Below are 23679 nucleotides of genomic sequence, written 5' to 3'. Positions count from 1 at the left end.
TTACACTACCAGGACATATAACTACACAGGTACATGTCCTGTCTTTTACCTACACAGCACCCTGCTCTAGGGGATACCCAGGGCACACATTAAGGGTGACTTATATGCAGAAAAAGGGGAGTTCTAGGCTTGGCAAGTACTTTTAAATGCCAAGTCGAGGTGGCAGTGAAACTGCACACACAGGCCTAGCAATGGTAGGCCTGGGACAAGGAAAAGGAGCTACTTAAGTGGGTGGCACAATCCGTGCTGCAGGTCCACTAGTAGCATTTAATCTATATGCCCTAGGCACCTGGAGTGCACATGACTGGGGACTTATAAGTAGATTAAATAGTTCAATCAGGTATGATCCAAAGTTACCATGTTTACAGAGAGAGAGCATATACACTTTATCACTGGTTAGCAGTGGTAAAGTGCGCAGAGTCTAAAAACCAGCAAAAACAGTATCCAAAAACGAGGAGGGAGGCAGGCAAAAAAAGTTAGGGGTGACTACCCTAAGGCTGTCAGGTCTAACACCTACCTCCTAACCGTGCCACTGCTCCAAACTCTATACCACTAACCCTACCATGCACCAACCATAACTTTACCCCTAAAGTTATACCTCTGCACCAAATGCCACTCCCTAACTCCTCCCCTGCTGCTAGGCCCTAACAATAATTTTACCCTTAAACCTACCATCTGCACCGTGATCTAGGCCCTAGCCGTACCTCTGCTCCAAACTCTATACAACTAACCCTACCGTGCCCCAACTCCTGAATGTATATCTCTGCACCTAAAGCCACCCTGTGGACGTGCCTCTGCTTCTAGACGGAACCCTCACTTTACTCTTCAAACCCACTGTTTGCACCTAAAGGTAGCCCTTAACTGTGCCCTCTCTCCAAACTCTGTATTACTAACCCTACCCTGCCCCAACTGTAACTTCACCTCTAAACTTCTATCTGTGCACCTAAAGCCACCCATAACCGTGTCCCGTCTCCAAGCACTGGACTACTAACACTACCTTACACTCCCTAACCCTAAACCTACATCTATCCTCCCTCTGCCCCTAAACCTACTCCCTGCTCCTAGCACTAACCCTTATTCTACCCCTAATCTTAATCCTACCTTTACCTCTAGGCCTAACTTACTCCTAATTATAATCCACCCTCTGCATTGCTGTCTTTATCGGCTCGGCTCACAAAAAAGTTCTGTCTCCAGGGAGTGCTGCAGCTGGAGATCCAAACATTGTTTGGAAAGTTTATAGCTTAGACTTTTCTATAACAAACCGTCAGACTCCAAAATATTCCATGTCCACCTACATTTAATTCTGGACTGTGGGGTGCATGCATTGGAAAGGGGGGTCATAGTGGCTCCAATGTTGCATTCTCCATTGAGAACGACTGACCAGCCAGAGCTAACAAAATATTGCCTGAGTTCTCGGTCCAGCTGGTACTAGGGGTTGAGGTATGACTAAAGTGAGAAACCCACGGTCAAGCAACATTGCCACTGCCCGCTGGGTAAGCTCAAGGGTTGTACCCAGCAGGCAGGGAGGGGGGTGCAGTGAATGACTGCCATCCCTTGTGCCCAAAACACACTTAGAACAGATGAAGGCTCTGTGTGATGGGCATGGCAGGCATAAGTACAAGGTGAAAGGCATGGCCTAATACAACATCCTGTGCTGAGTGAGTACAGAGGGAAGACTGCACATGCTGAGCAGCCAAGGTGACACCATTTATCCACTAGGAACTGGGGACTGGGTATCCAAGACATAGGCCCTCATTACAGCCCTGGCGGTCGGTGTTAAAATGGCATTAATAACGCCAACAGGCCGGCGGTAAAAAAAAAATGGGAATATGGCCTTGGCGGTAACTGCCAGTCAAGACCGCCACTTTAACACACTGACCGCCAGGTTGGTAACGTCCACCACAATCCCACCCTCGGGATAACGACCCGGCCGACCGCCATGGTTTTCTTGCCAAACTTACCGCCACGAAAACCATGGCGGTAGGCACTATCAGTGCCAGGGAATGCCTTCCCTGGCACTGATAGGGGTCTCCCCTGCCCCCCCTCCCTAGAGTCCTCCTCCACCCTCCCCCTCCCTCTCCTGCCCCCGCACATATACACACCCACACGCGCACTCATATACACACATGCACACACGCATACCCACCACCACCCACGCATGCACACATACGTACCCTCACACCGCAACGCACACCAACATACCTTGCCACACACATGCATACACAACCCTCACAATCACTCATTCACACATGCATCCAATGTGACTCAAACCCGCATGCACGCATACTAAAACATACACACACACACCCCCCACATACACACAACACCCCCCACCCCACTCTCCGGTTGGAGAATCCGATGTACCTGCTTGCAGGGGGGTCCACCAGCTGGAGATGGTCTGTGGCGCTGCTGCCAGCAGCAATGTCCGCCAGCAAAACACCGCCAGGCCGTATCATTGGTCATGATATGGTCGGTGGTGTTTTGCTGGCATGGCGGTGCTGCTGTTAGCAGCGCCGCCTTACCGCCGTCCGCAGCCGTGACCGTCGGCGGTGTTCCACCAGCATTCTGGCAGCATACCGGAGGCGGTCATGATACACGTAGACTGCTGGTAGCCAGGGCGGCGGTATGTTGGCGGCCGTCGCCGTGGTGGTAGGCGGTAGTTACCGCCAATGTTGTAATGAGGTCCATAGTGTTGTTGAAGGTCCCAATTAAGGTCTTACTTCTATGTACCGGGCAGTGTCAAAGGCCTCATCATTCCCCCGGCAGATACTGGGGTATGGGTGATGGGTGCAGAATGTGGCCAGGCTGCTGCTACTTTTATTAAGGAACATTCTGCCTGGAAAAGGTCTGTGAGCCTAATAGTCTAAATACACATCAAATTAATTCTTAAGGCCCAATTGCAACAACAATGGAAAAGGGATCTATTCCAATTAAAGTTATTGCATGATGTCAAGTTTAATATGACTGTTCAGCAGTTTTTGGTAAACAAAAAAAGGAAAAATTCCTGTTGGGCTTAAAACCAGTAATGGTACTTTGGAATCATCTGAAACTATCTCACCGAGCCAAACAATCTGCACAATACCTTGAACCAACTGTGAACCCATAATCTGAACTGGAAGGACCAAGTTGCTGCCTAGTTTTAAGTAGGATTCTTAACTAGGTCCAGGTTTCTTAGAACAAACAAAAAGGGCAATACAAACACCAAATGAACCATAAATGGGCAGCCACTATTTCTTGCTCTGTAGCATATGTAATATGTATTACATATAGCTATGGCTCCAGGCTGGCACAGCTGCTCCCCCTCAAGGGGCTGTTCATGATACCCTCAGCTAACCCACAGCAGGATTTGAAGACAGTCAGAGACTTTGGGTTTCTAAAATAAGCCTTCACAATGTGGCTTGGCCAACTTCTCCTTGCCATTGAATCTGTTTTTAATTAAATGTCCTCTAAAGGAAGAAGCTATGAAGGTGCCTGAATCTCCAGTATATAAAATTATGGGTGTTCTCAATTACCTCTTTGTCTTCTCTGTAATGTCTACAGAACCAGAAATAAACTCTCAATAAGGGTACTAATCGATGGACGTGGTCCACTCTCAGGGACCTTTGTGCTGGGGTTTCTGGTCGGGGAATACTGGAGACAAACCTTGCCCACTTGTGTTTAGTAAAAGCTACCAGTGTATGTTTATACACTAAACAATATGTGAAACCATGCAGTAATACAATAGGCCCACCGTTTCATAGGTTAAAGCCATTTGTAGATCAATGTCCATTACCCACAAGGGTTTTGGAAAAACACGTTATTGAAAGATTAATATCTGGAGGGAGTCTATTCTGGTGCACCATAACACCCAATGCTGCCCCAGCCAGCTCACATTCTGTCCTCATTGTGACTCTCCAGCATCATAATGCACTCCCATGGCACTCTGCCCTGACAGGTAGCTGTACGGCTATGCACTTTGCTGATGCCGCACCCAGGTCCGGTGAGATAGGTGTGCATTTTCTATCATGCTGATCTGTGTGCTTGCACGCTTATGCATCGCTATGTATCTGCTGCACTATTGATCTTCAATCTTGTGGCTATCCAGTAGGGACATTTAGAGCATTTCTAAGACAACAATAACTTTGAAAGGTACATCTAGGGAAGAGTCAGCCGTAGCGGCAGTCAAGATAGGACAATCACATCTATAATGGATAGCTGGAGTATGATGGTGAATGCAAACGATGGTGGAGGATACCTACAATACAGCACATACCTGTGAACAGAGGAGAAGTGAAAAGATACTTTGTGCATCTGAGAGAATATGCAATATATAGTTAGAACTAGAGAGTGGATTGGTAAGTAGGTATGGATGGCTACGACAGGGCGACAGGCCAATGAGATCACAAAGTATGGCTAGGATTGGCTAGCGGTACATAGATGGTTAAGGTTAGCTACAATATGGCGGAGGACAGATAAGAATGTAAAGTATGGCTTGGATTGGTCAGTGGTAGGTAGATAGTTAAGGTTAGCTCCAGTAGGGCCGCTGACAGATAATACTGTAAATCATGGCTAGCCCTGGCCAGTAGTAGGTAGATAGTTAAAGATAGCTATGATAGGGAGGAGGGTTGATAATACTGTAAACTACAGCTAAGATTGGCCTATGGTAGATAGATATTTAAAGACAGCTGGGCTAGGACTGTAGACATATAAACCATTGAAGGTTAGCTAGAATTGAGCAGTTAATGTGTAGTTATTGGTCACTGGACAGATAATAGGTTAAAGGAAAGCTACTATATACAGTGGCTAGAGAGATGGTTAAAGACAGCTAAGGTAGAGCAAGGGACAGATGAAACAAACAAAGGAGAGATTGGGTAGGACAGTGGCTACAGAGTACGGAAAAGAACAGCTGAGGCCTGAATGTGGATAGATACCATAGTAAAGGGTTTGTGGTAGTCGGACTCTTAAAACCACTTAAACGCAACAAAGAACAAAGTGATGGACGGAATGAAGAAACACTTGAATTAATCTCAGCCAGTGCTGTTTTCTCAGGGCTGTATGCTAGGTCACTGTTTTAACCCGCTGTGCCACTCTAGACGGAGACCTGCCATATGGAGATAATTCTTGGTCCTGCTCCACTAGGAAGAATACTGCCCGAAATGCCCGGCCATGTTTTCTATAAAAGGGAATAAACAATCCAATAACAGTTTCAACCTACTTAAGTTTCATCAGTGAGGCATGGCTTGAGACCCATGTCACAGAGTGCCTGGGAACCACGTATGGACATACCTGTCGCACTTGGGGCGTCAACTACAACAAATAACAAGGAAGGATTGATTTAATTTCATCCACTGATGATTGCTTGGGCTGCACTCCAGTCCATTGTTTTTCACTCACTATGCCACAATAGATAAAGGCCAGCCATGTGTACAGCAGTCTTCCCATAGAATTAGGCCAGCGCAAAGAGCCAGCCCAGGTGCCCCCCTGGCAGGAAAAGCAAACCCAGAGTGGTTGCAAGTTACTTAGGTCTCATTAGTGAGGTCTAACATGAGTCCTGTGGGATAGTGGACATGAGACCTATGTCTGGGCATACTTGTAGCACCTATGGCATCTACTGTAATAAACAACAAGGTGATGGAATTAATGCTTGAAATGGTCACAATTACTTATGATCCCTCGGGCTTCATTCTAATCCATTGTTTTTGCTCACTGTGCCACTCTTGAAAGCGACATGGCATTCGCTAATCAGTCTTGGTCCCTCTCCAATAGGACTAATCCAGCCAGAACTGCTAGTTCAGGTCCCCGGTGTTTCAGTATCTCACCTCTCAAGGAGGAGACCCCCATGAAACTCCCTCTGGAATAGGCACCCATGAGCCACTCTATCTCCTCTTCCACTCTCTATCTGCCTTTGTCCCTCTGCCTGGTCCAAGCTTCTTCTCCACTTCCCTACCTGAACATGACAGTGGCTAGCCTCGGTCTAGCCTGGATAGGATTCTGGATATCAAGGAAGGACGTTATAAGAAGGCAGATATGGGACAGGGGAGAGACACAGGTATCCAGCTTTAGCTGTGGAATGACCGTGGGTAGGTGGATACATTAGATGGCAGGGAATTTGTGTGAAGATTGTGGACACTCACTTGCCCTTTCAACAATCGAGCTGTATTTCCTTATCTGTCAGTGCTCTGAAGATACCGAATGGCAACAAGCAGGTTAATAAAAAAAACTCCTTATTTAATAAATTACTAAATAAATGTCGCGTGACAGATAGTACACTGAGGAACAGCTAGTAAATGGACAGGATGGTTAACACCCTGAGGAAAAGCAGAAAGTATATCAAGGATGGGGCAGTGGCCAGGTGAGGTGCTAAGGACCAGCCAGCAGAAGCCCAGAGGTAGATAGCATGTTTCGAGAGCTAGAACATGGCTGTGGAAAGGTAGGCTGTTTGAACAGAAGTTGGATGAAACTAAGGATAAGCATGATGGCAAAGGATACCTGGAATTAGGCACAGATAGGTGGGGTGGTAAGGAGGTGCTAGCCCAGTGCACTGGGTGCTTAGATTGGTGATCCAAAGCCAGGACAGGAGTGTGATGGATGAGAAGTATGGTAAAGATGCTAGAATAAGAGAGTGGATACCCAGGACTACTAAGGTATATATTGATGGAAATATTGATGTTATTGAGCAAAATGTAAGCAGATATAGTGAGATTGGCACATGGATAGAACTGTAGAACTGGGGAGCAATAGAGACAGGTAACACACATAAAAAGTGGGTACAGTCTTCTGAGAATGTTCCTCCAAGAACACTTGCCTGCTTGAATATCAGTTCGAAGCCTCCTATGTCACAGTTGCGATCCTGCTTGCGATCGATCACCACTCGAAGAGTATCTTCTTGCACGCTCCCGCACAGCCTGGTTGTCACCACTGTGGACGGTGCCATGGTGGGACTGGCGTTAATCTCGATCAGCCATGGGTGGAAGTTCTCGCCAAACATGAAGTCCGCGCCATACAACTCAAAGCTGTTCTTCCGGAACTCCACCACGTCCTGTGCAGTCTGCATGGCGTAGATTACAGCAGCCTTCATGCCTGGGACAATGACCTCTGTCCAGACATCTCGAGACTCCTGCTCCTGCAAATAGGCCCGGAACTGCTCACTCGACCACATGTTGTCTGCAGGGACTTTGGGGTGTCGCCTCATGGAGTTTTCAAAGTGCTTCTGTATTGAGTTGTTGCAGAGATGGATAGAGCTAGAGAGAAAAGAGATTGATAACGTATTGCTGCTTTGGTTGTCACCGTCAAGGCTCTTTCACAAGACAAAGCACAATAGTATATGGACACTTCTTGTTTAAGTGAACCCCTCACACAATCCAGGGAAGTTCATGGCCTGAACAATTCAACCAGGTAGGTACATGGAGGGTGGGGTTAAGAAGTACCACAGAGAAACTCAAAATACAATTCATTCTACAGCATTCTCACATTGCTTCATTTCCAACAGTTGTATTTCTTTTACTAATCACTTAAGGGTTTCAGCCTAGACAAAGAACTGGTTGCCCTGTTTAGAGTTTGGTAGGCAAGGCACTCCGTAGCAAATGTGACGAAGTACCCAGTCAACCAAAACCTTATTTACAGTGGGTGGACAGAAATTATTCTGTTGACAGAGCCCCAGTTGGCTATGTTGACATAATACTTCCCCCAATGGCCCAACAAAATAGAGTCCTTTAGGGAAGGAACTTTACACTGGCAGCCCTTTTGTAAGGTGGACTGTATAAAGTCTTGTTTTTCCTGTCTGTCACCACCAGAAAAAACCTAGTGGGAAGAGACATGAAAAAAGCAATTATGACCCTATTACACCCTAGGAGTAATCTCCCATGGTGTGGGGGACATTTGTTTTTTATATTTTTGAAAAACAAAAATCTTTTAAAAACTTTGACTGACTGATAGTACCATCCATCAAACTTTTCCTGCATCGACAGGAACCAATATGACTGTAGTTCTTGTCAATGTAGACATTTGTCCACAGAGCTGATGGATAACTCCAAATTTGGCAAGCGTAGGTCCCCCAGGATGAGAGAGGTGCTGTCCTCTAAGATCCCGTTGGTGAAATCATAAATTGGGTCCTGAGTCTGGATTCGCAAAACATAACTTTAAATGCACTACCATGGGCATAACACTACATTCAGAGTACATTTCCCAAATTATATGAATTGTGTACTGTACAACAAGAGTTTTCTCCTTCACTTACGTGTCGAGGTTCTCCAGTGAGAATGGCTGCGTTGAAAAGCGGATATAGCTCTCGCGGTAGAACCAGATGGTCAGTGGGTTCCAGTCCGTCACCAGGAACCATTGCCGCAGATCAAACTTTGTGCCAAAGAGGAGCAGTGGCCTCTCAATGTACTTCTGCACCACCCATTTGCCATCTTTCACAATCATGGCATCGCCATCTACCAGCTTCAGCATCTCCTCCAGGCGGTCCATGCAGATGATGCCTAGCGGAGAAAATGGGCATCGATTCATGAAATAGGGCTAATTTGAGAAGATGCAGGTCATCCAGAAATGTATCAATCAGAATGGGGGATAAGAGGCGAAACAAGGGACAGAAGGACAACAAATCCAGTATGATGACAGAACAGGCTCTTGGGGGGCTGCTAACGTTCAGCAAGGTGTTAGTACAATCTGTCCCCCAAATCCCACACTCCCTCAGAGCCGCAGGAGTGGGATTTCTAACCCTCTGGCGTAAGTCAATGCACCAATACGAATTAGTAATCCCATTGGACAGCACCCTATACACAACCCACTGAGCAATACTGTGCAGGAAGTGCTTCTGGTAACGATTAGTCCCGCAACTGTAGTTCAGGACAACGTCGAACACCAAATCCGCTTTCGGCAATGCATAACACACTCAAAAGAGTTAAGAATTGGAAGAGATACTTTAAAATATGTATTTTAAAATCCAGGTCTAATGCATAAAATATGAACGGTAACAACACAGAATGCAAAAAGGAATGCAGCAATGCATGTCACGGTCAGCGAAACAGCAAGAATATTTCTAACATGGTTCGCGAGTTCTCAACATCCAAACACCCTGAAGCTACCTTTACTTGCTACGCTAAATTTTAGCTAAAGCACTAAATAGCCGTCCTGTGGTTCAGGTTTCTGGAGAGGTTTCACACAGGAGTTCATTTTTCAATAGGGAAACAGCAACTCAGCTATTCTCTATGGCAGCTTCGCCGGGATGGACAACAGTGCCGGCTGAAAGACCACTTCCCTACTCTGTTCTCGACGTGTTCCCGGTGTAGCCCCCGACTGAGGTGCTGCAAACTGGCGTGATCTCTGAATTGATAGTCCTAGTGCAAAGTCCCTGTAACCTATCGTCATACCTGGGTTTTATAGTATCAGATCACCAATCTTATCTCTAAATTTATAAACCAAAACTGGACTTGCAGGCACCAACTTATCAACAGGCCTAACAGCATAGTGATCAATGTGTCATTTCAATTCACATATTGATTATATGCTCCTAAGACTATAAACTATAGAAACATGTCAGCTAATACAGCGAGCGTCCATGGGGTTATGGCAGCATCCATAACTGAAAACAATAATATATGGCGGCCTAGTTAATAAGCAGACATGATGCCAACATTTTTGCACTTGTGTAGAAACTTCACACTTTCTCAAAAGACTTAAGATATTGGAAGCAGGCATAGAATAAAAATAGAAGAGACTTAAAATGGAACTGTCATGGTGTTCAGGACAATGTGCAAGAAAAGCTCGCATAAGTTTACCAGGTGAGTCCATGTCACCAGGGATTCCATATTTCAATCAAGATGTTGGTCCCATAAATCACCATAGTCTAGAACTTTAGGGAAATTTGTTCAATTGAGGTGAACCGTGGTTACAGGACCTAGAATGCATTAGGTTGTTAAATGGAAATTCAGGCAAAGAAAACAGAATCCCTGATTAATGGTATTAATCTAATAACCATACTTTGTTGGCAGAGGACGGTGGGAGGAGATAGTCTTGTTGTTAAGTATCTAAGTGCGGAGTCAGGGGACCTGGGCGTATAATCCTAGGTGTTTCTTTTAACTAAATTATTTGATCCTCAACAAATCTCATCTACAGAAGCCTTGGATTCCCTGTCTTAAAACAATGGAATTACCTTGGACATTCATACTGGTGACATCACATTCATAAGGAATGTGTCCTGCTTTCAAGTAATCAGATGCGAAAAGAAATCTGGCATTCTCAAACACTAATGCAACTGAAAGGCAAGCTTGAAAAGTTGGACCAGTCTAAATCAAATCAAATCAAATCATTAACATTTATAAAGCGCGCTACTCACCCGTGCGGGTCTCAAGGCGCTAGGGGAAAAAAGGGGGGGTTATCGCTGCTCGAACAGCCAGGTCTTTAGGAGTCTCCGGAAAGCGGAGTGGTCCTGGGTGGTCCTCAGGCTGGTGGGGAGGGAGTTCCAGGTCTTGGCCGCCAGGAAGGAGAAAGATTTCCCACCCGCCGTGGAGCGGTGGATGCGAGGGACAGCAGCGAGTGCGAGGCCAGAGGAGCGGAGGAGGCGGGTGGGGACGTAGAAGCTGAGGCGTCTGTTGAGGTATTCCGGTCCCTTGTCGTGGAGGGCTTTGTGTGCGTGGGTGAGAAGTCGGAAGGTGATCCTTTTGCTGACTGGGAGCCAATGCAGGTGTCTTAGGTGTGCGGAGATGTGGCTGCTGCGGGGTATGTCGAGGATGAGGCGGGCCGAGGCGTTTTGAATGCGTTGCAGGCGATTTTGGAGTTTGGCTGTGGTCCCGGCGTAGAGGGTGTTGCCGTAGTCCAGGCGGCTCGTGACGAGGGCGTGGGTCACGGTTTTTCTGGTGTTGGCGGGGATCCAGCGGAAGATCTTGCGGAGCATGCGGAGGGTGAGGAAGCAGGCGGAGGACACAGCGTTGACTTGCTTGGTCATGGTGAGAAGAGGGTCCAAGATGAAGCCGAGGTTGCGGGCGTGGTCTGTGGGGGTCGGTGCGGTGCCGAGGGCCGTGGGCCACCAGGAGTCGTCCCAGGCGGACGGGGTGTTGCCGAGGATGAGGACTTCCGTTTTTTCAGAGTTCAGCTTTAGGCGGCTGAGCCTCATCCAATCTGCGACGTCCTTCATACCCTCTTGTAGGTTGGTCTTGGCGCTGGCGGGGTCCTTGGTGAGGGAGAGTATAAGTTGGGTGTCGTCGGCGTAGGAGGTGATGATGATGTCGTGCTTGCGTACGATGTTGGCGAGAGGGCTCATGTAGACATTGAAGAGTGTCGGGCTGAGTGATGAGCCTTGGGGTACGCCGCAGATGATCTCGGTGGGTTCTGAGCGAAACGGAGGGAGGTAAACTCTTTGGAAACGGTTAGAGAGGAAGGAGGTGATCCAGTCCAGGGCCTGGCCTTGGATTCCGGTGGAGCGGAGGCGGGTGATTAGGGTGCGGTGACAGACGGTGTCAAAGGCAGCCGAGAGGTCGAGCAGAATGAGGGCGACTGTTTCACCGTTGTCCATCAGGGTTCTGATGTCGTCAGTGACTGAGATGAGGGCGGTTTCAGTGCTGTGGTTGGTTCGGAATCCGGTTTGTGAGGGGTCGAGCAGGTTGTTGTCTTCCAGGAAGGTGGTCAGCTGTTTGTTGACGGTCTTCTCTATTACTTTGGATGGGAAAGGCAGAAGAGAGATGGGGCGGAAGTTTTTCAGGTCGCTCGGGTCAGCTGTAGGTTTCTTTAGTAGGGCGTTGACTTCGGCGTGTTTCCAGCATTCGGGGTAGGTAGCAGAAGAAAAAGAAGAGTTGATGACGGTCTGGAGGTGCGGGGCGATGATGTCGTCGGCTTTGTTAAAGATGAAGTGCGGGCAGGGGTCCGAAGGGGCGCCGGAGTGGATAGAGTTCATGATGGATTTGGTTTCTTCCGTGTTGATGTGGGACCAGTTGTTGAGGGTGATGGCCGTGGATGCCGGTTCGGTGGTGTTTGGTTGGGTCTGGTGTCCCAAGCTGTCGTGGAGGTCGCTAATCTTGCGATGGAAGAAAGTGGCGAGGGATTCGCACAGATCCTGTGAGGGCGTGACAGCGTTGGCGTTGGCGCTGGGGTTGGAGAACTCCTTGACGATGCTGAAGAGTTCTCTGCTGTTGTGTCTGTTTTTGTCCAGTCTGTCGGTGAAAAAGTTCCTTTTGGCAGCGCGGATCAGGTGGTGGTGTTCGCGGGTAGCGTTCTTGAGGGCGGTCATGTTGTCAGCGGTGCGGTCCTTGCGCCAGGCTTTCTCAAGGGCGTGACAAGTTTTCTTTGATTCTTTGAGGGTGTCAGAGAACCAGGAGCTTCCCCAGCCCTAGCAGGGTTTAAAGGGTATGTACAGCGTTATGTGTATGGGCCACTTGTGCATCTGACAAATGCATTTCCCACGCACCACCAGTTCGAGTGCTCCTACGGCATTCTTACCTCTGCCACGAGATTTGGCACCAGGCTTGATAATCCAGATGTTCCTCTCCCCCTCAATGTTCAGCTGAGGATTGACAGCTTCCAGCTGTTCTAGGACATATTCACATTGGGTTGCATAATAATCTGCCTGGTCCAAGATTGCCCCATCACTGCAAGAAGAGATACAGAACCGTGACTACAGCATACAAAACCAACGGACTGTCTCTCAGCATGTAACATGCGTAACAGCAAGGGTTAGTCACAAAGGGAAATTACATGTGTGAGTAATTTTCATGTGTAATTTATTCCTACACTTTTGAGTATCTTTACTACTTTGGTTGTTCACAAAATCCAAGTGTAAAGCTACTCAAAAGTGTAGACCCACACATCTCCACTTCCTAAAAAGGGGTGGAACCAAACTTACGAAATAAGTTATCACTGCCAGAAGAGAAACAGTAATAGACCGAGCACCAAACAACTGATACTCCAGAGAAAATAATGGACGTGGGGACTTAAAGAATAATCATAGGAAATAAAGTGATATTAAAATAAACTACGTAAAATACTAAAATACTAAAAATGTGAATAAATAAAGCTTAATTTTAATAATTTAACAATAATGTTTACTAAAATATAATTACGTTACATATAATTAATTCTATGTTTCATAGTACAAGGGACACTCTGGAATCCATAGGGACCTGGGTTAATTAGTAATTTCACAAAAACAATGGTCCGTAAGGCAGTAGTTTGTCATTAGTTTATGAAGAAAAATATATATCGAAACAATATTTGATATGTAAATGAATAAAAACATTTTTTTTATTAAATTTCAAATTAATTAATGAAAAATTGCTACTTAGGGACCATTGTTCTCTTGAAATTCTTAACTAATGCCATACATCACTATTAATAATTAATAATGCATAATAAATATATAAAAATACTTTAGTTGGGAATTTATGTTTTATTTCAACTTCTCAAAGTAACTTTGAATTATTTTACTGTGATTAAAATTTTAAGATGTAATTCATAATTAAGTTGATAGTAGCATCTATCCATGTATTCTCGTCTAAAATATATAAATTAATTTACAATAATATTTAACATAAAATTAGTTTGACAAACTTTTTCCAAGTTTAAGAAACCTTTTTACTTTCCCCTAAACTTTACCAATCAGAGATCTCCATCCCAACTGATTATAGTGGCTTAGTGGTACACAACAAATGACCCGTTTTTGTCCTGCCACTGCTCGTGGTAGTCTAAAAGTACTTCAAGAATTACCCTATAGTTGTTCTGCCACTGCTTGTGCTAGTCTAGCTAGTCTTGTACTCCTTTAACTACTGGTGGTATTTACTGAATATTCTGTCGTAGTCCTGTAAGTTCTTGTGGTACCCTAGCAGTACTTTCTGAATTTCTATGTATGCAGTTAGTCTAGAAGTACTTACTAAATTCCTTTGTAGTAGTTCAGCCACTGCTCGTGGTACTCTAAAAGTAAGTGACTCTACCATAGTTTCTGCCACTGTTCGTGGTAGCCTACCAGTACTCTCTGAATGACCCTGTAGTAGTTCAGCCAATGCTTGTGGTAGTCTAGCAATACTTCCTGAACGACCCTGTAGTAGCCCCGCAACTGATAATGGTAATCTAGTAGTACTTATTGAATGACCATGCCGTAGTTCAGCCACTGCATGTGGTAGTGTATATGTACTTACTGAATTACCATGTAATAGTTTAGCAACAACTTCTGGTAGTCCAGCTGTACTTACCAAATGACCATGTAGTAGTTCACCCACCGCTTGTGCTAGTCTAGCAGTACTTACTGAATGACCATGTAGTAGTTCAGCCACTGCTTGTGGTAGACCAGAATTACTTACTGAATGACGATGTAGTAGTTCAACCACTGCTTGTGGCACTCTATCACCTCTTACTGAATGATCATGTGGTAGCTCAGCCACTGCTTGTGGTAGTCTAGCAGTACTTACTGAATGACCCTGTAGCAGTTCAGCCACCACTTTTGGGAGTGTAGAAATACTTAGTGAATGACCATGTAGTAGTTCAGTCACCACTGGTGGGAGTGTAGAAATACCCACTTAATAACTATGTTGTAGTTCAGCCACAGCTTGTGGGTTTGTAGAAACTCTTACCGAATGACTATGTAGTAGTTCAGTCACTGTTTGTGGTAGTCTAGATGTACTTACGAAATGACCATGTAGTAGTTCAGCCACCACTTCTGGGAGTCTAGAAATTCTTACTGAATAACTATGTTGTAATCCAGCCACCGCTTGTGGTACTCTAGAAGTACTTACTGAATGACCATGTAGTAGTTCAGCCACCACTTGTGGGAGTGTAGAAATACTTACTGAATAACTATGTTGTAGTTCAGCCACCACTTGTGGAAGTCTAGAAATGCTTACTGAATGACCATTCAGCCACTGTAGTAGTGGCGGTTGCCAATAAACGGAGGTGGTGGAATGGGAGGGGGAATAAAAAAGGTTTTAAAAACTCTTACCTGAATCATCGGGAGACGGCTTCGTCTCCATCCTCGTCCTGCGCAGCCTCGTCTTCTTCTGGGAAGCACACAGGCTCCCACACTCCCCTCAGCCAATTACAATGCTGATGTCACAAGCATGATAGCAGCGTCGTGACTGGTGTGAGCGTCCATGTTCAGAGCGCACACAGGGAATGGAACACTGTGCACATTCTTCTCCCATCTGTGCAATACAGCCAGGTGGACAAATGCCAACACGGCCGGCCAAACAGACATGTGCACTTATGGTGCACATACCACTCCTCCTCCAGCCCTGCCCCCCTCCAACCTAGCTCCAGATAGAAGTAAAATGATAATAACATTCATTTATTATCATTTTATCTTTTTCTTCTTCCCCACAAGCAGTGAGACGAGCCCGTCAGCCTTAGCGGAGAAGCCGCCTCTGCAATGTAGTCTAGCAGGCCTTACTGAATGACCATTCAGCCACCCTTCATGGTACTCTAGTAGTAGTTACTGGATGACTCCACCACGGTTTCTGCCAGTGCTCGTGGAAGGTCAGCAGTATATATTGAATGACCTTGGAGTAGTTCTGTCACTTCTTGTAGTAGTCTAACAGTACTTATTGAATGACCCTGTAGTAGTTCAGCCACCACTTGTGGGAGTGTAGCAGTACTCACTGAATGACTATGTTGTAGTTCAGTCACCACTTGTGGTACTCTAGAAGTACTTACAGAATAGCTCAGCCATAGTTTCTGCCAGTGCTCTTGGTAGTCTATCACTACTTATAGAATGACCCTGTAATAATTCAGCCACTGCCTGGGGTAGTCTAGCGGTACTTATGAATGACCTTGTAGTAGTTCAGCCACAACTTTATGTGAGTGTAGAAGTACTTACTGAATGACTATGTTATAGTTCAGCCACTGCTTGTGGGAGTGTAAAGGTACTTATTGAATGACTATGTTGTGGTTCATCCACTGCTTATGGTGGTCTAGAATTACTTACTGAAAGACCATTCAGCCACGCTTGTGATACTCCAGTAGTACTTACTGGATAACTCCCCCATAGGTTCTGCTAGTGCTCATGGTAGTCTAGCAGTACTTACTGAATGACCATTCAGCCACGCTTGTGATACTCCAGTAGTACTTACTGGATAACTCCCCCATAGGTTCTGCTAGTGCTCATGGTAGTCTAGCAGTACTTACTGAATGACCTTGTGGACGTTCTGCCACTGCTTGTGGTAGTCTAGCAGTACCTACTAAATGACCCTGTAGTAGTTCAGCCACTTCTCATGGTAGTCTAGCCGTACTTGTTGAATGACCCTGTAGTATGTCAGCCACCCCTTCTGGTAGTCTAACACTACTTACTGAATGACTATGCAGTAGTTCAGTCGCTGCTTATAGTAGTCAAGCAGTACTTACTGAATGACTATGCAGCAGTTCAACCACTTGTGGGAGTGTAGAAAAACTTACTGAATGACCATGTAGTAGATCAGTCAGCCACCACTTGTGGGAGTGTAGCAGTATTTACTGAATGACTAAGTTGCAGTTCAGGAGCTGCTTAGGGTAGTCTAGAAGTACTTACTGAAAGACCATTCAGCCACTGTAGTCTAGCAGTCCTTACTCAACAACCATTTAGCCACTGCTCGTGGTACTCTAGAAGTACTTCCTGAATGACTCTGCCATAGTTTCTGCCAATGCGTGTGGTAATCTAGCAGTACTTATTGAATGACCCTGAGGTAGTTCAGCCACCATTTGTGAGAGTGTAGCAGCACTCACTGAATGACTATGTTGTAGTTCAGTCACTGCTTGTGGTACTCTAGAAGTACTTACTGAATGACTCCGCCATAGTGTCTGCCAGTGCTCGTGGTAATCTAGCACTACTTATTGAATGACCCTGTAGTAGTTCAACCACTGCTTGTGGTAGTGTAGTAGTACTTACTGAATGACCATGTGATAGTTCAGCCACTGCTTGTGGTAGTCTAGCACTTCTTACTGAATGATTATGCAGTAGTTTAGCCACCACTTTTGTTAGTCTAGAAGTACTTACTAAATGACCATGTAGTAGTTCAGCTGCCACTTGTGGGAGTGTAGGAATACTTACTGAATGACGATCTTGTAGTTCAGCAACCGCTTGTGTGAGTGAAGAAGTGCTTACTGAATGAGGATGTTGTAGTTCAGCCACCGCTTGTGGTAGTCTAGACGTACGTACTGAATGACCATTCAGCCACTGTAGTCTAGCAGTCCTTACTGAATGACCACTCAGCCACTGTTTGTGGTACTCTAGTCCTACTTACTGGATGACTCCGCCATAGTTTATACTACCGCTCATGGTAGCGCAGCAGTACTTACTGAGTGACCTTGTAGTAGTTCAGCCACTGCTTGTGGTAGTCTAGCAGTACCTACTAAATGACCCTGTAGTAGATCAGTCACTTCTCGTGGTAGTCTAGCCGTACTTACTGAATTACCTTGTAGTAGTTCAGCCACTGCTTGTGGTAGTCTGCCAGGACCTACTAAATGACCCTGTAGTAGTTCAGCCACTTCTTGTGGTAGTCTAGCCGTACTTACTGAATGACCCTGTAGTACATCAGCCACCCCTTCTGGTAGTCTAACAATACTTACTTAATGACTATGCAGTAGTTCAGTCACTGCTTATAGAAGTCGAGCAGTACTTACTGAATGACTATGCAGCAGTTCAGCCACTGCCTAGTCATTCAGTACCTACTGAATGACCATGCAGTAGTTCAGCCACTTGTGGGAGTGTAGAAAAACTTACTGAATGACCATGTAGTAGATCAGTCAGCCACCACTTGTGGGAGTGTAGTAGTATTTACTGAATGCCTATGTTGCAGTTCAGAAGCTCCTTGTGGTACTCTAGAAGTACTTGCTGAATGACTCCACCATAGTTTCTGCCAGTGCTCATGGTAATCTAGCAGTACTTATTGAATGACCCTGTAGTAGTTCAACCACTACTCATGGTAGTGTAGCAGTACTTTCTGAATGACCATGTGGTAGTTTTGCCACTGCTCATGGTAGTGTAGCAGTACTTACTGAATGACCATGTGGTAGTTCAGCCACCACTTTTGGTAGTCTAGAAGTACTTACTAAATGACCATGTAGTAGTTCAGCTGCCACTTGTGGAAGTGTAGAAATACTTACTGAATGACTATGTTGTAGTTCAGCCACCACTTGTGGGAGTGTAGAAATACTTACTGTATGACTATCTTGTAGTTCAGCAACCGCTTGTGTGAGTGAAGAAGTGCTTACTGAATGAGGATGTTGTAGTTCAGCCACCACTTGTGGTAGTCTAGAAGTACTTACTGAATGACCATTCAGCCACTGTAGTCCAGCAGTCCTTAAAGAATGACCATTCAGCCACTGCTTGTGATACTCCAGTAGTACTTACTGGATGACTCCGCCATAGTTTCTGCTAGTGCTCACAGTAGTGTAGCAGTACTTACTGGATGGCCTTGTAGTAGTTCAGCCACTGCTCATGGTAGTCTACCAGTACTTACTGAATGGCCCTGTAGTAGTTTGGCCACCTCTTGTGGTAGTCTATCAGTACTTACTGAATTACCCTGTAGTAGTTCAGCCACTGCTCATGGTAGTCTAGCAGTACTTACTGGATGACCCTGTAGTAGTTTGGCCACTTCTCGTGGTAGTCTAGCAGTACTTACTGAATGACCCTGTAGTAGTTCAGCCACTGCTCATGGTAGTCTAGCAGTACTTACTGGATGACCTTGTAGTAGTTCTGCCACTTCTCGTGGTTGGCTAGCAGTACTTACTGAATGACCCTGTAGTAGTTGTGCAGAAACTCTTCCCAGTCGGTGTTGGTCATCGCGCTGGAGGAGGCTTCGCTGTCGATGTCGTTGTGCTCCAGGCTGTTCAGGTATCGCTCGCAGGCCTGCAACGCCGTCTCAATGAGTCGACCTGGGACACGACCACCGGCTTTCTTCTTATTGGTTCTTTTACTTCCTACAGAAGAATAAAGAAATTGGTGTTCGATTTTAAAAGGAATCAAAGGGCGGAGAAGAGTGAACAAACATTGAAATTTGAATCAGGCCATGATATTTTGTTAAACTTCACCAGCTGAGGTGGAAAGGAATAAGTCTTATTTACGCGTAACAGTGGATATTTGAGCCACCTAAGTTGTCGTTTCTCCTCCTCACATCCATTTCCTTTGGCTGCCATGTGTGAGAGGAAGAGGGAGTTGGGATGTGAAAAGTCTGGGTAGAAGCAATTTAGTTAGAGGAATGTTATTCTTTGCATTGCATTGTAGACAGAGTTTGATCATGAACCCAACATCTGGCTCTTCAGCAGCCACTAATGTAGCCACTATATAAACCACGCCCTCCTAACCCCCAATCACTTGAACTATCTGAAAGCTCACATCTCATTGGCACACACTTTTGAGTGACGTGCGCCTATCTAAACAGGAGGTTTGGCTTCTGCATCTCTCTCACCCTCTACTCTCTAGAAGTTGTATTGTACCACACCCCATTACCATAGTACTCATCTCAACTCACATTGCCATACCCTACAGCCATTGGCCAGTCACTAACCAAGGTGACAGATGCACATCTCATTGCCTTGAATTTTTACAATATTTCACTTGCATTCATGTACAGTTTTACACCCCTGAAAAGACACCAAAGAGCATAAGCCAATGGTAGGCACACTACACAGTAGATTGTGCGTGGTTGGAAGGGTGAGGGTTTGTCGGATGCACTGTGGGGAAGTGTTTTGTTGTCTTGCATGATGACCAATGTGGTGATCTTCTCTTGTCACATGACAATGTGCTTCTCCGTATAGTGGAGTAAACAAGAGTGAGGGATAGACCACTTGCCCTTTACAATATTGTTGTGTCTGGTCGAAAGGGTGGAGATTGTGAGTGTGGCCTATACAGGAAGTGTTGTGGTGTCATGTGGGATACCTAGTGGCTTGCTTTTCTTGTTTTGCGATCATTGAGCATCGTGCTCGTGCAGGAAGTTCAACCAAGTAGAGTGACAGGTAGTTGTCATGTGATAGTGCCATCATCATGGAAGATTAGGTTTCAGTTCCCTGATGGGTTCGTTCCTCAGACATTTGTTGTCTGTCCTCTCCTTGTGGGGAGTTTGGTGACTGACCCTCAAAGTGATCCAACATCACCTTGATGACCTTGCGTCATAAGGAGCACAAATCAAAATGTCAAAATCACATTTCAATTTCTGCCACTTTCCTGTGTTCTCCAACACTTCCATCTTAAAGCCAAGCTTTGCGATCAAGGAAAAGATGTATTCATAAATCTTCTGGCTCCTCCCGATCCCTTCTTCAAGAATCAACGCTGATTTTTCCACGGCTAGGGACTTTTCTTCTCTGTGTCCCCCTGGCAGGTCTTCATTGAGTCAAGTGTTTCCTCCAGCACCAAAGGGTTTATCTCCATTCTGCAGGGAGTGCCCTCCAGACACCTGAATGATGACATACCTAGGCACTCACATTGTGTGAGCGTGATCTTTGATCCTTCAGGTGTCACAGAAGTGCGCTCCCAAGGTTCCCCATGGGCTGGAGACCTGGGCGGAAATAAGTCACTCTTGTCTGTCACATTCTTTACGTTCCGTTCTTTTGGAAGCGTAGCTGTAAAGTGAAATGACCATCACTATGTAGGAAGAACAAAATCCTGGACATCTGGACTTCCAGCAGCTACTTCTACACATAGGGCCTTAGTTAGGGTTTGGCGGATGTGTCATCTCGTCCCACTTATTTCTATTTCAATAGGACATAATGGGATCGTAATACGGCGGACGGGATATCCGTCACGTTTGTGATGGAGTAACCCCCTCCACCGAACTCTGAATGAGGCCCTCAGTCTCTACCACTGAATCTACCTCCGGGGCCTTCCTGGTGTCCAATCTTCAGCGCACTGCTGACACGCTACTGTATCCTGGAGCTGATGAACCATACCGCGTGCCACCAGCACCCAGCCTCAGTGAGCTGCAGCGGCTGCCGCCATCTTGGCTGTCAAGACACACGGAATTCCTTCATATGACAGTACCGACATGTTGCATGATGTGGTAGGCCCAACCACTTGGTGCGCTGCCGTCCCATGAGTAGGGGAACAGGTGGCACAGACGGTGTCATGACAGATGTTCTGCTAATAAACAATCACAGGAAGTGCTTGTTCTTCTGGGCTGGTCTTTAAAGTGCCCAGGAACAAACAAGTATAAAGTGCTTCCTGGGCCCAAGAAGCCTAGGACGTCACTGCTAAGTGAAATAAGGACTTACCGTTGGGGGGCTTTGTGTTGGGGGTGCTGTCCCCCTCTGTCCCATTCTGGGCCGGTGGCTCCACCTTCCAGACTTGTTTCACCACCCGCTTAAGGATCCCACGTGCAGCCGTCAGCCAAAAATCCTCTAAAAACACACAAAAAAACAAATTTAGTCACCCCCAGTAGCTGCAGTTCGCCATAATTTAATAATCGTGACTGAAACTGTCCCTGCATGTACGTCAGTTAAGAGTTGGCAGGGTTGGCAACTTCTAGCTATGTGTTACCCTGGCACCACCCCTGGCAGCTTCTATGCCTGGCTTGCCTTTTAAACCCCTGGCACTACCCTTGGCAGGAGGGGAGTAGCTTAGTCAGTGTGGTTCGCGAGAGGGGGGGATGAAACTCAAATTTCCTGACTTTGCACTGGGCTGCGGGGTTCAGGGTGTACTGTTCCACGCGGACCAGGGTCAGTAGTGGTTTGCCTTAAGTGGGCCTATGTCTAGAGTGGCACTGTGGGCGAAAAAACGATGGGTTGGAATGCTACCCCGGCGATTGCCAGTGGTTAGACTGTTTACAAGCCCTCATCACCTTTTGCGTCACACGCTCGTTCGAAGTAGGGGGGCCCAGCTGTGTGGTACCGGCTGATGCTGTGAGAAGGAAGGGCTCTGCCCTCCTATCACTACCCTGCCAGTAACCCTGGGTCCCGCCTCTCCCGGAGCGAGGGCACCGGCCCTCCCTCCACTCTGGGTCGGGGCACCCCCACAGTCGGGGAGGATGCTGAAGTGGGCCCATTCCAGTGGACTCGCAGGGCAGAAAAGGGGGACTGGGCGACCCAGGACCCTAAGACCTACAGCAGCCCCCCATGGAATTAAGAAAATGACTCTGATAGCGCGTGGTATCAATTTAATTACACAACAGACGTAGTCAAGTTATGGAACAAGTTACAAAGTAACGAGCAGTGCTATAATTGCAGTGCTGAAGACCAGCCATGCTTTAATATCAAATACAAGTAATGGAACTGACAAAGATGTAAAAAGAAATATACTTCAATAACAAAAACAAAAGTAACTAATAGAAAGCGCGGTAAAATTTAAATATCTGGGTTCTTTCCTTAATATAAAACGAAATGGAAGGGGCAGGGTGTTTTAATTCTATAAAAGGAAGGATGAATTTGTCTATTTACTTTTAGAAATGAGTTGTGATCTTCGTAGTAAAATTGGAAAGTGGTGAATATCGTATTAACAATAAGATGTATGTTTTCATTTTAAACATAACTGTTTTATAATTGTGGCAATGTAAATCGTGGAGCAGTGCACCCCCCCCCCGTGTCCAGTGTTAGAATGATCCAAGTTACTACTTTCAGGAAACGATAGTTGTCAATCTCATGTGCCCAGAACACTGGTTTTATCTAGATCCTTCCACTAGCAGAGACTTGGGGCCAGATGTAGGAACCAGTTTAGGTAAATGCATTTTGTATTAGGAAGGGGCGTGTTGAGGGCGTCCCTTCTTAAAACTGAATCGCAGTGGCATGTATGAATGTTTTGCGACTGGGATTGCGGTCGCAAAACATTTGCAGTTACCAACAACTTCAAGTTTATGGTAACCATTCGCATATATGAAGGAGTCCCCAAAGGACCCCTTATGCTTTGTGAATGGTGGGCACAAAACTTTTGTCAGAGCACATAGTGGTCTCACAGACCACTGCCTACTCTGAAAAAAAGAAAATATTTTTTTAATTTTTTTTTTTTGCTAACACATCCCGTTTTCCTTTAAGGAAAATGGTCTGCATTATAAAAAAACTGCTTTATTTAAAAGCAATCACAGACATGGTGGTCTGCTGTCCCCAGCAGGCCACCATCCTTGTGAGTGTGGCCATTCCCCATTGGGTTGCAAATTGCAATCTACCTCATGAATATTAATAAGGTAGGTAATTTTCGACCCCATTGAGAATTGCAAACAGTGTGCTTTACACTGTTGTACATTTTGTTTTGCAACTAGCAATTTGCAATTCCAAATAGATCGCAAACTGTGAGTCGCAAAACAAAATTCCAAACAGGATCGCAAATTGTGAGTCGCAAAACAAAATTTCATACATCTGGCCCATACTTCTACGTCACCATAGTTAGAGCCATGCCCACTGGGTTCTAGGGTATCATATGGTGCTGGCCACAGTATAAATGCTTTCACAGCCCTTATCCCTCATCACATTAATCAAGGAAAACTACAGTTAAGACTGTTCCTCTATATGAAGAGATGAGGTACCAGGTGTCGCCAAATTTAAAGGCCCCCAAATCTTTTATGAATGAGGACAAGGAATGCTCCAACGGCAAAAATTTGTTTTTCCTGGAATTGTTTTCATCCTTGTGCCATATCAGAGAAAAGCAGAATAAACAGAACACAAACTTCTGCAAGTGTGTGTTTTCATATATCTAGCTCAGAAGGAAATTGGGAGCTTTTTCATGCAGAATAATTTCATTCAAAATCCATCTGGGTAAGGGTGAAGGCAGAAGCTGGTGAGCTGCCATTTTGCCTCTGAGTCGTGGTCAGATAACAAGGGTGCCCAGCG

The 23679-nt window shown here is 45.8% G+C and overlaps 1 protein-coding gene across 1 annotated transcript in view; it reads right to left on the bottom strand.

Moving 5' to 3' along the window:
- Positions 1–23679, bottom strand: part of LOC138259559 (tubulin tyrosine ligase 3-like) — a 228714-nt gene that overhangs the window by 27123 nt on the left and 177912 nt on the right. The window contains exons 13-17 of the mRNA XM_069207382.1: positions 21136–21261; positions 18660–18849; positions 12412–12560; positions 8216–8459; positions 6785–7220 (exon numbers count right to left, since the gene is read on the bottom strand). Coding sequence (XP_069063483.1) covers positions 6785–7220; positions 8216–8459; positions 12412–12560; positions 18660–18849; positions 21136–21261 — 1145 coding nt within the window. The remainder of the gene's footprint in view (positions 1–6784; positions 7221–8215; positions 8460–12411; positions 12561–18659; positions 18850–21135; positions 21262–23679) is intronic.

This window comes from Pleurodeles waltl, chromosome 9 (assembly GCF_031143425.1).
Source record: "Pleurodeles waltl isolate 20211129_DDA chromosome 9, aPleWal1.hap1.20221129, whole genome shotgun sequence".
Taxonomy (NCBI): Eukaryota; Metazoa; Chordata; class Amphibia; order Caudata; family Salamandridae; genus Pleurodeles; species Pleurodeles waltl.
The sequence above is the reverse complement of the archived record's forward strand: the minus strand, read 5'-3'. Positions and strand labels throughout refer to the sequence as shown.